The sequence below is a fragment of the Salmo trutta genome, chromosome 5, assembly GCF_901001165.1.
Source record: "Salmo trutta chromosome 5, fSalTru1.1, whole genome shotgun sequence".
Classification (NCBI taxonomy): domain Eukaryota; kingdom Metazoa; phylum Chordata; class Actinopteri; order Salmoniformes; family Salmonidae; genus Salmo; species Salmo trutta.
This window is the reverse complement of record NC_042961.1, coordinates 17,446,566-17,464,721: the sequence shown is the minus strand read 5'-3', so window position 1 is coordinate 17,464,721 and position 18,156 is coordinate 17,446,566. Positions and strand designations below refer to the sequence as shown.

General features: G+C 45.0%; 1 protein-coding gene across 1 annotated transcript; it reads left to right on the top strand.

The window, feature by feature from the left end:
- Positions 1-598: 598 nt before the first annotated feature.
- prokr1b (prokineticin receptor 1b) lies at positions 599-17,265 on the top strand. Its single transcript, XM_029752106.1, has 2 exons — positions 599-1,213; positions 16,554-17,265. The coding sequence occupies exons 1-2, from the start codon at positions 744-746 to the stop codon at positions 17,263-17,265; spliced, it is 1,182 nt and encodes a 393-aa protein (XP_029607966.1). The 5' UTR covers positions 599-743.
- The last annotated feature ends 891 nt before the right edge of the window (positions 17,266-18,156 follow it).

Below are 18,156 nucleotides of genomic sequence, written 5' to 3'. Positions count from 1 at the left end.
CCCTTACCAAGAGTCTTGATGTTGTTTCTGGAGGGCTTGTCTATTGAGTCAGTGTTAAGCCTTTTTTCTGAGTATTTCACAACACTATTGTGCGTTGGATGGTGTCCAGGTTATTACAGCTGGCTCTTATTCCACGTTATTATTCCAACAATGAGAGTAAATTGGCTAATTCTCTTTCAGCTTTGTCTATCTCCTGACCACAAATCACTCTGACGCAATGTCCATTCATGTGGATTGAAGTGAATAATTCTACAACATACTTGTTAGGTACTTAACCCAGGGTTTCTCTTCAATAGAGAGCAGACTGGGGGCAAGAATCTGTGTCATTGACCAATAATAAAACTGATGAACAGAAAATATTGTCAAAGCGGTTTTCATGATTAATGTCAACAGGGGCACCCACAAGATGCTACATTTATTCATGCTTATTTGATCCGGGGAGCATGTTTGCTTCTGAAATCAATGTTTAATGAGTTTTCACACATTCTCTGGTCTCTCTGTGAGTCTAAGTTGAGAACAACTGTGTTGCAGGTCAGTGGAAGATGTTCTCTTGGCTGTCTGAGTGACAAGTGGGATCTTCTCTACCCTCCAAAAGACCCTCCCTCATCCACCTCCATAGTTCCTGCAAGACACTGACACCATGACCCAAACATCTTCTGAAATGGTTCCTGGAAGACACTGAAATAATTTAGAAAGAAAACACAAATTAAAACAAGAAACCTCAAACTTATTGGGAATTCACCATGGGAGATCCCAACATCAGCCAGCTGGCTGCGGTGTACGCTGAGACCCCTGGCCACGTGCTGGGAAGAAGCGAGCTGGACCCGTTTACGGATAACTACGACACAGACTACGGTATTCCAGACAACGAGATTCCTGACACTACGCAGGGCACAGCCTTCTTCATTGCCACCATCGTCATCGCCATGGTGCTCATCTGCATTATGCTCGTCTGCGGTGTTGGCAACTTCCTGTTTATTGCTACTTTGGCACGGTACAAGAAGCTACGTAACCTCACTAACCTGCTCATAGCTAATCTGGCTATATCAGACTTCATAGTGTCAGTGGTATGCTGCCCATTCCTGGTGGATTACTATGTGGTGAAGCAGTTGTCCTGGGACCATGGCCTGGTGCTGTGTGCCTCCGTCAACTACATCAGGACTGTGTCTCTCTACGTGTCCACTAACGCACTGCTGGCTATCGCTGCAGACAGGTGGGTCAGTGCCTCATCCCCTTTTATTGGTGTTTTTCAATGACAGGTGTGTGTGTGCGCGTGTCCACTAATTGCCTTGCACTTGTCAGGAGTTTTATCTTGTTGAAGGCACCTTGCCCCTTGTGTCAGCCTTGTAGCAATCAATAAGGGACTTAGCTAGCATAGTCTGCCATCAAAGTCAGTGTCAATGTCTCTAAATTGTCCCCTGTAAGTGTCTTCCTTCCTTTGTTGCAGCTTCATTAAATAGTACCCGCAAAACACCAGTCTCAACGTCAACAGCGATGAGGCGACTCCGGGATGCTGGCCTTCTAGGCAGAGTTCCTCTGTCCAGTGTCTGTGTTCTTTTGCCCATCTTAATATTTGATTTTTATTGGTCAGTCTGAGATATGGCTTTTTCTTTGCAACTCTGCCTAGAAGGCCAGCATCCCGGAGTCGCCTCTTCACTGTTGACGTTAAAACTGGTGTTTTGCAGGTACTATTTAATGAAGCTGACAGTTGAGGACTTGTGAGGCGTCTGTTTCTCAAACTAGACTCTCTAACGTTCTTGTCCCCATGCTCAGTTGTGCACCGGGGCCTCCCACTCCTATTTCTATTCTGGTTAGAGACTGTATGCTCTGTTCTGTGAAAGGAGTAGTACACAGTGTTGTACGAGATCTTCAGTTTCTTGGCAATTTCTCGCATGGAATAGCCTTCATTTCTCAGAACAAGAATAGACTGACGAGTTTCAGAATAAAGGTCTTTGTATCTGGCCATTTTGAGCCTGTAATCGAACCTACAAATGCTGATGCTCCAGATACTCAATTAGTCTAAAGAAGGCCAGTTTTATTGCTTCTTTAATCAGCACAACTGTCATGTATACTCCCTCTCCGGCCTCTAGGTCATCAGGCTGCTGATTATCCTGCACACCTGTCACCATTGTCAAGTGCACCAGCACCTCATGACCTCATTATCTTCCCTATACAGTGAGGGAAAAAAGTATTTGATCCCCTGCTGATTTTGTATGTTTGCCCACTGACAAAGAAATGATCAGTCTATAATTTTAATGGTAGGTTTATTTGAACAGTGAGAGACAGAATAACAAAGAAATCCAGAAAAACGCATGTCAAAAATGTTATCAATTGATTTGCATTTTAATGAAGGAAATAAGTATTTGACCCCTCTGCAAAACATGACTTAGTACTTGGAGGCAAAACCATTGTTGGCAATCACAGAGGTCAGACGTTTCTTGTAGTTGGCCACCAGTTTTGCACACATCTCAGGAGAGATTTTGTCCCATTCCTCTTTGCAGATCTTCTCCAAGTCATTAAGGTTTCGAGGCTGACGTTTGGCAACTCGAACCTTCAGCTCCCTCCACAGATTTTCTATGGGATTAAGGTCTGGAGACTGGCTAGGCCACTCCAGGACCTTAATGTGCTTCTTCTTGAGCCACTCCTTTGTTGCCTTGGCCGTGTGTTTTGGGTCATTGTCATGCTGGAATACCCATCCACGACCCATTTTCAATGCCCTGGCTGAGGGAAGGAGGTTCTCACCCAAGATTTGACGGTACATGGCCCCGTCCATCATCCCTTTGATGCGGTGAAGTTGTCCTGTCCCCTTAGCAGAAAAACACCCTCAAAGCATAATGTTTCCACCTCCATGTTTGACGGTGGGTATGGTGTTCTTGGGGTCATAGGCAGCATTCCTACTCCTCCAAACACAGCGAGTTGAGTTGATGCCAAAGAGCTCCATTTTGGTCTCATCTGACCACAACACTTTCACCCAGTTGTCCTCTGAATCATTCAGATGTACATTGCCAAACTTCAGACGGGCATGTATATGTGCTTTCTTGAGCAGGGGGACCTTGCGGGCGCTGCAGGATTTCAGTCCTTCACGGCGTAGTGTGTTACCAATTGTTTTCTTGGTGACTATGGTCCCAGCTTCCTTGTGATCATTGACAAGATCCTCCCTTGTAGTTCTGGGCTGATTCCTCACCGTTCTCATGATCATTGCAACTCCACGAGGTGAGATCTTGCATGGAGCCCCAGGCTGAGGGAGATTGACAGTTCTTTTGTGTTTCTTCCATTTGCAAATAATCACACCAACTGTTATCACCTTCTCACCATTCCACCCATTCCAGCCTTGTGTAGGTCTACAATATTGTCCCTGACATCCTTGGAGAGCTCTTTGGTCTAGGCCATGGTGGAGAGTTTGGAATCTGATTGATTGATTGCTTCTGTGGACAGGTGTCTTTTATACAGGTAACAAACTGAGATTAGGAGCACTCCCTTTAAGAGTGTGTTACCTGTATAAAAGACACCTGGGAGCCAGAAATCTTTCTGATTGAGAGGGGGTAAAATACGTGTTTCCCTCATTAAAATGCAAATCAATTTATAAAATTTTTGACATGCGTTTTTCTGGATTTTTGTTGTTGTTATTCTGTCTCTCACTGTTCAAATAAACCTACCATTAAAATGATGGACAAACATAGAAAATCAGCAGGGGTTCAAATTCTTTTTTCCCTCACTGTATCTGTCACTCCCCTTGGTTCTTTCCTCAGGTGTTATTGACTCTGTTTCAAGTCGGTGCGTTGTTTGTGTTTCGTGTTTTTTGTTTTCTTTATTTACTAAAACACTCACTCCCTGTACTTGCTTCCCGAGTCTCAGAGCACTCATTACAGAATAACACCTCACCTAAGAGAAGCATCAGAGTGTTCTTTTGTGACAGTATAAATGACGTTGGGTCCGGGAGTCGTTACAGGCTCTCATGCCTCAGCCAGATCGCCAGGCTCCCCTGCCTCCGCCGGCTCGAAAGACTTACATGCCTCAGCTGGATCGCCAGGCTCCGCTGCCTCAGCCGGCTCATCGGGCTTTCATCGCTCCGCTGGGTCGCCAGGCTCCCCCGCTTCCATCGGCTCGTCAGGCTCTCATACCTCAGCCGGACCGCCAGGCTCCCCTGCCTCAGCCGGATCGCCAGGCTCCCCTGCCTCAGCCGGTCTGGCAGGTTCCCGCGCCCCAGATGACTCGACAGGTTCCCACGCCTCAGCCGGCTTGACAGGGTCCCGCGCTTCAGCAGGGGTGACCGGTCCGCTCCTGATCCCCGGGTTCGTCCCCTTTGTCGGCGTCCTGCCGCATGAGCCGCGCGTCGGGGAGGGGGTACTGTCACGTGTATACTCTCCAGCCTCAAGGTCATCAGGCTGCTGATTATCCCGCACACCTGTCACCATCGTCAAGCACACCAGCACCTCATGACGCTCACCTGGACTCCATCACCTCCTTGATTATCTTCCCTACATCTGTCACTCCCCTTGGTTCTTTCCTCAGGTGTTATTGACTCTGTTTCATGTCGGTGCGTTGCTTGTGTTTATTTATTAAAACACTCACTTCCTGTACTTGCTTCCTGACTCTCAGCGCACTTGTTACAACAACAGTTTTCAGCTGTGCTAACATAATTGCAAAAGGGTTTGGTAATGATCATTTAGCCTTTACAAATGATAAACTTGGATTAGCTAACACAACGTGCCATTGGAACACAGGAGTGATGGTTGCTGAAAATGGGCTTCTGTACGCCTATGTAGATATTCCATTAAAAATCTGTAGTTTCCAGCTACAATAGTCTTTTACAACATTTAACAATGTCTACACTGTATTTCTGATCAATTTGATGATATTTTAATGGACAAACAATGTGCCTTTCTTTCAAAAACAAGGACTTTCTAAATTACCCCAAACTTTTGAACGATAGTGTACAAACTTTCCACAAACCCACAGGTTGGTTTGATGGAGTTTCTTACATACAGTTTCCAACTTTCAAATATTTTCTAAACAAACTAAAAGATAGAGGAGGAAAGTAAGCTATTGGGGCACGTCTTTAATAAAAGATCAGCCTGCTGTACAGAAAATAATCGACTACACTCAGGCGGCATTTAGCTGCTTTATTTGTTCCTCATCAAAAAGACCAGTCTCATTTTTTCTTTGCTTGAACACCATATTCTAAGTCCAAAACTGTATCAAAACGGTATTGTGAAAGAAGAATGTTGTATACAATTTTGTTCATGTCAATGGCTTGTGTCTATATAGTCCTCTGAATTAGCCACAGCAGCAACCATTGCAAATTCAATTTTAGCCAATTTCTTTTTTTTACTCCCCTCGATGTACTTTGAACATTTCATGACTCTAGGACCAACAAAATGTCTTTAAAATAGCTTCTGACGTTTCATAATTGGCCTTGCAAAGACGGGCATCTATTGGTAGATTGGAAAAAACAAAGCAGACATTTAATATCCCTTTGAGCATGGTGAAGTTATGAACTATACTTTGGATGTAGTATCAATATACCCAGTCACTACAAAGCTACAGGCATCCTTCCTAACTCAGTTGCTGGAGAGGATGGAAACCGCTAAGTGATTTCACCATGAGGCCAGTGGTGACTTTAAAACAGTTACAGAGTTTAATTGTAGTTACTCCACAATATAAACCTAATTGAAATAGTGAAAACAATTAAGCCTGTACAGAGTACAAATATTCCAAAACATACATTCTGTTTGCAACAAGGCACTAAAGTAATACTGCTAAAAAGATGAAAAAGCAATTGTCTTTTATGTCCTGAATACAAAGTGTTATGTTTGGGGCAAATCCAATGTCACACATTACTGAGTACGACACTCCATATTTTCAAGCATAGTGGTGGCTGCATCAGCTAGGGTATGCTTGTAATCGTTAAGGGCTGGGGAGTTTTTCAGGATAAAAAATACAAGGAATGGAGCTAAGCAGAGGCAAAATCGTAAAGGAAAACCTGGTTCAGTCTGCTTTCCACATGACACTGGGAGATTAATTCCCTTTTCAGCAGGACAATAATCAAAAACACAAGGCCAGATCTACACTGGACTTTCTATCCAAGAAGACAGTGAATGTTCCTTAGTGGCCAAGTAACAGTTTTGACTTAAATCTGCTTGAAAATCTATGGCAAGACCTGAAAATGGTTTTCTAGCAATAATCAACAACCAATTTTATAGAGCTTGAAGAATTTTGAAAATAATAATGAGCAGATGTTGCAGAATCCAGGTGAGGAAAGCTCTTAGAGACTTACCCAGAAAGACGTAAAGCTGTAATCACTGCCAAAGGTGATTCTAACATGGGTGTCGAATATCTATCTAATCAAGATATAGTAGTGTTTGTCTTCAATTATTATAATTCTTTTTAAACGTTAGGATTTTTCTTCCACTTTGACATTGGAGTATTTTGTGTAGCTCATTGACAAAAAAGACAATTAAATCCATGTTAATCCCAGTTTTTAACCCAACAAAATGTTGAAAAAGTCAAGGGGTTTGAACACTTTCTGAAGGCACTGTATCTTACAAGAGACCACTGCTGGGGAGTAGTGAACTGTATGTAGTGCAACTAGTAATATAACTAGTCTCTTGGTGGTAGTTGAACTAAATTCAAATGTATGTAGTGTTTTAAGTACTTATTGTTTTGCTATGTAGCGGTGTAGATAACTACTGGAACAACACACTACATTTTTTGCAAAAATAAAATATGGATGAAGTAGGCAATAATTTCCTTTCTTTTTTTGGCATCAGACCTGCCTAATTCTCACTTGAAATATCGATTTTGTGTTTAATAGGCTAAATTACAATATTATGTTAACATATGACCCCAAAGTGATCTGTCTTGCAATTTGTTGTCATTGACATTTCAGATTTACATATGAGAATTTTTCAAAGTAACTTTAGTTAAGTCAACTATATTTCTCTTAAGGGAGCTTAACTTCTTTCATTGTAAAGTAGCTGGTAGCTTGGTAAGCTATATTTTTAGAGTAGCTTCCCAAACACTTCAAGAGACTAAGTCAAAGGTCACACCACAGGGCTGAGAAAAACATTTGTTACATTTGTTTATATTTGCCATCAACTCAACAAGGGATGTTGTACAATTGGCATTTTGGCAGTAGGCTGTTTTCATTCAAGTGTGGTGCAAGCTCTTGAACATATCTTAGAGCAGTATTTGTGGAAATTGCTTTTGAAATAAGAATTGAGTGAATGCCAAGGGTGTGTTATACAACCAACAATCAAATTACCATCTGGACTCTGGAGTACTCCTTGGAGATCCACAACAATGCAACAATTACCTAGAACTGTTTCTGGGAACATGTTGTGCATGTCCACACCTAGTCTGCAGTCGACTACATAAATGACCATGTGTGCTGCGATTCAGCCCTCTTAATGTATAATGTTAATTAGAATCACTCTCAGCATCGTGTACATATTGACTTCAGTTGATAACATGTTGTCCATTTGTTGAATGGATTCTGATTTCTACAGCTACCATTTCAAGGCCCGGGGCTTTGACTGAACACTGTATGAGAAGTATATAACACACTGTTATTGCTTATACTCTTATGGTAATAGTAGCTTTACATAAGTTTCGTCATATTTTGGTTGTGACTGCATCCTCCACTATATCACAACAACTTTGAAGCCACTGTGAGTCTAAATGATTTTACCAGCTCTGCTCACCATGGAGTGGCCCTACTCTATAGAGGGCTTGCAGTTGACGTACATCACCTCCTGGCAGCCATGTTGGAAGACCATCGCATTAACGATAACAGTGCCTAAAACTCGTTGATTCATCACCACGGTCATTTTCTGTGCAGTATTTGGCTGCTCTAACAAGTCAGGAAATCATGAAACACATTTGGTGACACCAAGGAGAAAAGACTCAAGAACTGCCTGAAAGTGAAGAAACCTTTTTGCCCGTCAAGACCTGAACCCAGACAGCTCAGTACAGGGTCTATGATAATTTCATCACTGGTAAATCAAGTCTGATCAATTTCGGTTTAGTTTAGCTGCTACGTTAACCCAGTGTTTTAACAACAACACCCAAAATGATCTAGCCAGATAGCTTTTAGTCTAGTTATTAGCATGTGTCGCGTGAGTTTCAAGTTTTTGCGAAGCAATTTGTTTCACCATAAAAAACAAACATTTATATCAAAGGATTGCATGCATCTATCCTCACATTTTGCAGACTAATGAAAGCTACTATTCCTAATGTGATGAGTAGTTTGGATAGTCATAATTTAGGTTATTAATGAGTATGTAGGTGCATAAGTTATGTCTATAGGCTATATCAGAGACATTTCTTTCCTTTGCACAAGAAAAATGTGGCCTTTGATAAACATTTCAGACACTTCTACCACACTTTCTACCACACTTGACAGGAGACATTAGCAGAGTCACTTTTAATTCAATGGTAGCCTAAGCCTACTCTGCTGACACTGACAAAAGATAAATTAAAACAACCGTGTCTTGAATGTAACCCTTTAGTCTAGGCCAATAAAATGAGGTCCATTGAGCCTGGAGGAGGACATTATTGTCAAAAATACTCCAGTGGCACTGACCCAATGATATTTTGTTGAGAACTTTATTCATAAGAGGGGATATGTATGGACATTACAGCATAGGACAAATGCCTCAATGGGACAGGACAACCTGCTGTGTTGACTATTGGTTGTTCCAGCCCAACAATAGATTTAATTTTATTAGTGGTGTTGGAGGGCCAGTAGGAGGCACTCTTTCCTCTGGTCTAAATGCCCCAGGATAGTGATTGGGGACATTTCCCTGCGTATGGTGCTGTCTTTCGGATGGGACGTTAAATGGGTGTCCTGATTCTCTGTGGTCACTAAAGATACCTTGACACTTATCGTAAGAGTAGGGGTCTTAACCCCGGTGTCCTGGCTAAATTTCCAATCTGGCCCTCATTCCAATCATACCATCATGGTCATCAAATCATCCCCAGCTTCAAATTGGCTCATTCATCCCCCTCCTCTCCCCTGAAACTATTCCCCAGGTTGTTGCTGTAAATGAGAATGTGTTCTCAGTCAACTTACCTGGTAAAATAAAAATAAATAAGACAATAAACACCTAAATGAGTTAAGCACAACCAAACAATTAGGAGCCCTGATGGTATAGGTAACCTGAAGAAGTGATATTCTAAAATCAGGTGTGCTTTTCATTTGTTTATGTACTGTAGGTTTATCAACTGTCCTCTATCAAGACACAGATGTTGACTGGATTCCCAGTGTGAAGATGAACAATGCTGCAGCAGCATCAGTTTCTACTTCTACTACTTCGTTCTTTTCCAGATATGAAAGGGGACATCCCTCAGTTATACAATATGGTTGTCAAATGCTGTGCTTTGGTCAATCTGAATGATTCTGTTGTGCCATTTGAGTAGAGATCACCTTCACCTTGTTGTCATGACACAAAAACGGTATGAATCCAGTATATTCATGTAATTTGGAACAGCATGTAAAAGACTATTGTTTGATATTGTAAACATATTTTAATAGTTGGCTATATTGTTGTATGGGTGATACCATTCTACTTATTCTGCTCCAGCCATTACCACGAGACCGTTCTCCTCAATTAAGGTGCCACCAACCTCCTGCGTTCCACGTGCCACTCAGACCTCCTGGAAAAAAAGTATCTCACATTGAACTTAGTGGTAGTAGTAGTTGTGTGCATGTTTTAAGATAAGGATCCCATCTCTCCTGTTTCCAGACATTTCACCACCTAGACTACACAGGTTGGATTTGCACAAAACAATTTCATGTCAGCACAAGGCATGTGCAACATCTAGTATAATGATAAGCCACATTGTCTACTGCAGTGGTTCCCAAACTTTTTATAGTCCCGTACCCCTTCAAAGATTCAACCTCCAGCTGCGTACCCCCTGTAGCACCAGGGTCAGCGCACTCTCAAATGTTGTTTTTTGCCATCATTGTAAGCCTGCCACACACACACTATACGATACATTTATTATACATAAGAATTTGTGTTTTTGTCCCAACCCGGCTCGTGGGAAGTGACAAAGTGCTCTTATAGGACCAGGGCACAAATAATAATATAATAATAATCAATCATTTTGCTTTTTATTTAACCATCCTACATATAAAACTGTGAAAATTGTGAATAACTCACCACAGGTTAATGAGAAGGGTGTGCTTGAAAGGATGCACATAACTCTGCAATGTTGGGTTGTATTGGAGAGAGTCTCAGTCTTAAATCATTTTCCACACACAGTCTGTGCCTGTATTTAGTTTTCATGCTAGTGAGGGCCGAGAATCCACTCTCACATAGGTACGTGGTTGCAAAGGGCATCAGTGTGTTAACAGCGCGATTTGCCAAGGCAGGATACTCTGAGCGCAACCCAAACCAGAAATCTGGCAGTCGCTTCTGATTAAATTACATTTTCACTGAACCGCTTGCTGCAATTTTGATGAGGCTCTCTTGTTCAGATATCGGTAAGTGGACTGGAGGCAGGGCATGAAAGGGATAACGAATCCAGTTGTTTGTGTCATCCGCTTCGGGATAGTACCTGCGTAATTGCGCACCCAAATCACCCAGGTGCTTCGCTATATCACATTTGACATTGTCCGTAAGCTTGAGTTCATTTGCACACAAAAAAATCATTCAATGATTGAAAGACCTGTGTGTTGTCCTTGTTAATGCAGACAGAGAAGAGCTCCAACTTCTTAATCATAGCCTCAATTTTGTCCCACACATTGAATATAGTTGCGGTGAGTTCCTGTAATCCTAGATTCAGATCATTCAGGCGAGAAAAAACATCACCCAGATAGACCAGTCGTGTTAGAAACTTGCGTAACTGGTGGCAGGGAAGTCAGACGCAGGAGAGCAGAACTAGGTAATAGCCGGAGCAGTTTAATTCCAAAACCAATGCCATCAAGAAAATAACAACTTGGGTACAAAACCCGACGCGCACCAGTCCACATGTGCACAAGCACTTACAAACAAACAATACCACACAAAGACATGGTGGGAACAGAGGGTTAAATACACAACACGTAATGAGGGAATGAAAATCAAGTATGTGGGAAAACAAGACAAAACAAATGGAAAATGAAAAATGGATCGGCGATGGCTAGAAGACCAGTGATGTCGACCGCCGAGCACCGCCCGAACAAGGAGAGGAACCGACTTCAGCGCCGACACCGGCCTCGGGGACGACCCGGAGGGCGAGGCGCAGGGGCGATCCGGACGGAGACGGTGGAACTCCCGCAGCATTGAAGGGTCCAACACGTCCTCCACCGGAACCCAGCATCTCTCCTCTGGACCATACCCGTCCCAGTCCACAAGGTACTGAAGGCCCCTCGCCCGATGCCTCGAATCCACTATGGAACGAACGGAGTATGCCGGGGTCCCCTCGATGTCCAGAGGGGGCGGAGGAACCTCCCGCAACTCGGACTCCTGGAGCGGGCCAGCCACCACCGGCCTGAGGAGAGACACATGGAACGAGGGGTTAATACGGTAATCGGGGGGAAGCTGTAACCTGTAACTCACCTTGTTCAGTCTCCTCAGGACTTTAAATGGCCCCACAAACCGCAGACCCAGCTTCCGGCAGGGCAGGCGGAGGGGCAGGTTTCGGGTCGAGAGCCAGATGTGAACACCGGGGCCTCACTGCGGTGACGGTCTGTGCCGGCTTTCTGGCGCAGCACGGCGCACTGAAGGTGAACATGGGCGGCGTCCCATGTTTCCTCCGCACGCCGGAACCAGTCATCCACCACAGGACACTTTGTCTGACTCTGATGCCAAAGAGCCAGAACCGGCTGATACCCCAGTACGCACTGGAAGGGGGAGAGGTTAGTGGAGGAGTGGCCATCTCTGCCCAGGGCACGAACGCTTCCCACTCCCCCGGCCGGTCCTGGCTATAAGACTTCAGAAACCTACCCACATCCTGGTTTACTCTCTCCACCTGCCCGTTACTCTCGGGGTGAAAACCTGAGGTAAGGCTGATCGAGACCCCCAGACGTTCCATGAACGCCCTCCAGACCCTCGAAGTGAACTGGTGACCCCGATCATGTTCTCAGGCACCTCGTAGTGCCGGAAGACGTATGTAAACAAGACCTCCGCAGTCTGTAGGGCCGTAGGGAGACCGGGCAGCGGGAGGAGATGCCAGGACTTAGAGAAACGATCCACAACAACCAAGATCATGGTGTTTCCCTGTGATGGGGGAGATCGGTCAGGAAATCGATCGACAGGTGTGACCATGGCCGCTGTGGAACAGGTAAGGGGTGTAGCTTACCTCTGGGCAGGTGCCTAGGAGCCTTACACTGGGTGCACACCGAGCAGGAGGAAACATAAACCCTCATGTCCTTAGCCAAAGTGGGCCACCAGAACTTCCCACTCAGATAGCGCACCGTCCGACCGATGCCTGGATGACCAGAGGAGGGTGACGTGTGGGCCATATAGATCAACCGGTCACGGACAGCAGACGGAACGTACAGACGCCCAGCGGGACACTGGAGGGGAGCGGGCTCTGCACGCAACGCCTGCTCAATGTCCGCGTCCAGCTCCCACACTACCGGCACCACCAGGCAGGAGGCCGGGAGTATGGGGGTGGGATCCATGGGCCGCTCCTCTGTGTCATACAGCCGGGACAGTGTGTCTGCCTTCACGTTCTGGGAAGCTGGTCTGTAAGAAAGGGTGAAAACAAAACGGGTGAAAAACATGGCCCGCCTTGCCTGGCGAGGGTTCAGTCTCCTCGCCGCCCGGATGTACTCCAGATTGCGGTGGTCAGTCCAGATGAGAAAAGGGTGTTTAGCCCCCTCAAGCCAATGTCTCTATGCCTTCAAAGCCTTGACGACAGCCAACAGCTCCCGGTCCCCCACTTCATAGTTTCACTCCGCCGGGCTGAGCTTTCTCGAGAAGAAGGCACAGGGGCGGAGCTTCGGTGGCGTTACCCGAGCGCTGAGAGAGCACGGCTCCTATCCCAGTCTCGGACGCATCCACCTCCACTATAAATGCCAAAGAGGGATCTGGATGGGCCAGCACGGGAGCCGAGGTAAACAGAGCCCTCAGGTGACCAAAGGCCCTGTCCGCCTCAGCCGACCACTGCAAACGTACCGGTCCCCCCTTCAGCAGTGAGGTAATGGGATCCGCTACCTGACCAAAACCCCAGATAAACCTCCGGTAGTAATTGGCAAACCCTAGAAACCACTGCACCTCCTTTACCGTGGTGGGAGTCGGCCAGTTACGCACGGCTGAGATGCGTTCACTCTCCATCTCCACCCCTGAGGTAGAAATGCGGTACCCTAGGTAGGAGACGGACTGTTGGAAGAACAGAGATTTCTCAGCCTTGGCGTACAGGTCACGCTCCAGCAGTCGACCAAGCAACTTGCACACCAGAGACACATACTCGGCGCGTGTAGCGGAGTATATCAGAATGTCATCAATATACACCACTACACCCTGCCCATGCAGGTCCCAGAAAATCTCAACATCAAAACTCAAAGGAACAGACAATGAATTTTCTGTTTCACCACTCACGCCCCTCTGTCTGCGTCGCACTAAACGACGAGCATCACAAACACCGGGAATCTTCCTGTTCAGTTGGTCAACTTTCACATTTACCGCTACCCTGTAATCAGTCATTTCAATGGCACCCTTTTCTTGAGAGCAAAACAATTCTCATCTCTTTTCCCCATTCGTTTAACGTGAAGCGCCTGTGCCCTCTGACCAGCAGAAACACAAAAAATTGATATAAGACCACTTCTGGATACCTTCACTGACTCCACAGCACCCAAATCTGTTTTCACCCACCCTGAAACCACAAATGGATCAGCCAAAAGGCAAGGATCCACTTTTTCCAAAAATTTCACAGAGGGTCTTTATTCTGACCCTCGGTGCAAGACCCTTGGAGTAAAACAAGGTTGTCCACGATTGGCATATGTGTTTACTATGGCCATCAAAATGTTAGCTATTAAAATCATATTCAACAAAAAATATATAGAAGGCCTAGAAATACAGGGCTTAAAAACAAAGGTGTCATTGTATGCTGATGTCACGTCCTGACCAGTATAAGGGGCTATTTGTTATTGTAGTTTGGTCAGGACGTGGCAGGGGTATTTGTTTAGAGTGTTTCGGGGATTGTTGGGCTATGTGTTTATGTAGAGGGGTGATTGTTTAGGGTGTTCCGGGGTTTTTGGTTATGTTCTATGTTAGTATATTTCTATGTTCTGGTCTAGTCTTTCTAGTTCTATGTTTAGGGTTATTGGTTTGACCTTCAATTGGAGGCAGCTGTTCTTCGTTGCCTCTGATTGAAGGTCCTATATAGAGGGGTGTTTTTGTAATGGGTTTTGTGGGTAATTGTTTTTGCACTGCTGTGTTTAGCCTGCAATACTGTGCGTCGGTTCGTTTTCTTGTTTTGTTATTTAAGTGTTCAATAAAAGTTAAAATGAGCACTCAACCCGCTGCGCATTGGTCTACTACATACGACGACCGTTACAGCTGACGTGTGCTCCGGGCATGTGCTGACCAACTGGCAGGTGTCTTCACCGACATTTTCAACATGTCCCTGACTAAGTCTGTAATACCAACATGTTTCAAGCAGACCACCATAGTCCCTGTGCCCAAGAACACAAAGGCAACCTGCCTAAATGACTACAGACCCGTAGCACTCACATCTGTAGCCATGAAGTGCTTTGAAAGGTTGGTAGTGGCTCACATCAACACTATTATCCCAGAAACACCTAGACCCACTCCAATTTGCATACCGCCCAAACAGATCCACAGATGATGCAATCTCTATTGCACTCCACACTGCCCTTTCCCACCTGGACAAAAGGAACACTTATGTGAGAATGCTATTCATTGACTACAGCTCAGTGTTCAACACCATAGTACCCTCAAAGCTCATCACTAAGCTAAGGATACTGGGACTAAACACCTCCTTCTGCAACTGGATCCTGGACTTCCTGACAGGCCGACCCCAGGTGGTGAGGGTAGGTAGCAACACATCTGCTACGCTGATCCTCAACACTGGTGCTCCCCAGGGGTGCGTGCTCAGTCCCCTCCTGTACTCCCTGTTCACCCACGACTGCATGGCCAGGCATGACTCCAACACCATCATTAAGTTTGCAGACGACACAACAGTGGTAGGCCTGATCACCGACAATGACGAGACAGCCTATAGGGAGGAAGTCAGAGACCTGGCCGAGTGGTGCCAGAATAACAACCTATCCCTCAACGTAACCAAGACTAAGGAGATTATTGTGGACTACAGGAAAAGGAGGACCGAGCACGCCCCCATTCTCATCGACGGGGCTGTAGTGGAGCAGGTTGGGAGCTTCAAGTTCCTTGGTGTCCACATCAACAACAAACTAGAATGGTCCAAACACACCAAGACAGTCATGATGAGGGCACGACAAAGCCTATTCCCCCTCAGGAAACTAAAATGATTTGGCACGGGTCCTGAGATCCTCAAAAGGTTCTACAGCTGCAACATCGAGAGCATCCTGACTGGTTGCATCACTGCCTGGTACGGCAACTGCTCGGCCTCTGACCGCAAGGCACTACAGAGGGTAGTGCGTACGGCCCAGTACATCATTGGGAATAAGCTGCCTACTATCCAGGACCTATACACCAGGCGGTGTCAGAGGAAGGCCCTAAAAATTGTCAAAGACCCCAGCCACCCCAGTCATAGACTGTTCTCTCTACTACTGCATGGCAAGCGGTACCGGAGTGCCAAGTCTAGGACAAAAAGGCATCTCAACAGTTTTTACTCCCAAGCGATAAGACTCCTGAACAGGTAATCAAATGGCTACCCGGACTATTTGCATTGTGTGCCCCCCCACGTACATTCATGTACATACTACCTCAATTGGCCCAACCAACCATCCTCATCTCCATCTCTTCTGCCTACTTTGCCTCCGTGACCATGGCTAACCGGGCTATCTGCATTGTGTCCCACCCACCACCCGCCAACCCCTCTTTTATGCTACTACTACTCTCTGTTCATCATATATGCATAGTCACTTTAACCATATTTACATGTACATACTACCTCAATCAGCCTGACTAACCGGTGTCTGTATGTAGCCTCGCTACTTGTATAGCCTCGCTACTGTATATAGCCTGTCTTCTTACTGTTGTTTTATTTCTTTACCTACCTATTGTTCATCTAATACCTTTTTTGCACTATTGGTTAGAGCCTGTTAGTAAGCATTTCATTGTAAGGTCTACACCTGTTGTATTCAGTGCACGTGACAAATAAACTTTGATTTCATCTACTAAAGATATTCAACCACTCTAGGTGGAGCATGGAAAACTGTTTCTATATTCTCATTGGAATTTTTGTTTGTTCCTACAAGAGCAGCTCAAAATTGTTTATAGAGCCCACTAGGATTGGTTCGCTCATAATGTCATGCACCTTGGTTAAATTGAAAAGACTAGCGAGAGTATACTTTTAATTTGCATGTGTCCTAGTAGCCTGATGAAATTATATACTGACATAAATGTCCTTTTTGCTAGTTTTTATGTACCTTAATACACCCTCTCCTCTGTCCTCAGGTACATGGCCATCGTCCATCCTCTGAGGCCTCGTATGAAGTACCAGACGGCCTACTGTCTGATCACTGGTGTCTGGGTCGTACCCATCCTTATCTCCATCCCTTCTGCCTACTTTGCCTCCGAGACCATGTACCCTCATGGCGGTGCCAGCACCTCTCAGAACACCCACAAGACCTTCTGTGCCCAGATCTGGCCTGTGGACCAGCAGGCCTACTACCGCTCCTACTTCCTGTTTATATTTGCCCTGGAGTTCCTTGGGCCCGTTTTTGTCATGGCGATATGTTATGCACGGATCTCCCGTGAGCTCTGGTACAAGAGTGTCCCGGGCTTCCAGACGGAGCAGATCCGGAAGAGGTTGCGTTGTCGGCGGAAGACAGTCATGGTCCTGATCGGGATCCTGACATCATACATTCTGTGCTGGGCACCATATTACGGCTTCACCATCCTACGCGACTTCCACCCAACGCTCATCTCCCGCCAGAGGAACTCCCTGGTGGCCTTCTACATTATTGAGTGCATCGCCATGAGCAACAGCATGATAAACACCTTCTGCTTTGTCAGTGTCAAGAACAACACGGTCAAATACCTGAAAAGGATTGTGCTGCTGCGCTGGAGGTCCACCTATGCTCCCAGTAAGACTGTGGATGAGACAGACATCCGGACGTCCTCCATGCCGGTGACGGAGGAGGTCGAATGCATTCGCCTGAGATGAACGAGGAGACGCCATTTTGAAACATTCAGATCTTGTGATGTTTTTGTTGGTGTTTTGGCACAACAGAAACTTTTACAGAAACAACAGAAACGTATGCTATTATTGTTTTATGACATCCTCACACCATCTCAGTGATAGCATACACAGTACTGTTGAAAAAGGATATTTCACTTCCTGTTTTGGCAGCATGCAGTGAACACACGAGTCGGCCAGCTGCTCTTAACAAACATTTATTTAATTTCAAATGTAAGAAGAAAAACTATGTCTTCTCCTTTATTCTGCTCAAATTTGCAGCAATGAATCTACTGATCAAATAGCCTACAAGCCGTCAGTGCATTTCCTGAAAATGAATAACACACTTCAGGGTTGATTTTCTCTAAACAGCCGATCAGTGACACTTCCGTTTGAACAAGCTCTGCTGCACTAAATTCTGCGATTGCTTGCACACATTGGATATTGCTGCAAAGCTCAGAATCTCCTCTTTTCAACAATATAATGATGAGTCCAATATACATTACCGGTAAAAAGTTAACACATACCTACTTATTCACAGGTTTTTCTTTATTTTGACTATTTTCTACATAATAATAGTGAAGACATCAAAACTATGAAATAACACATATGGAAACATGTAGAAATCCAAAAAGTGTTAAACAAATAAAAATATATTTTATATTTGAGATTCCTCAAAGTAGTCACCCTTTGCCTTGATGAGAGCTTTGCACTATCTTGGTATTCTCTGAACCAGCTTCATGAGGTAGTCACCTGGAATGTATTTCAATTAACAGGTGTGCCTTGTTAAAAGTTAATTTGTGGAATTTATTTCCTTCTTAATGCGTTGAGCCAATCAGTTGTGTTGTGACAAGGTAGGGGTGGTTTACAGAAGATAGC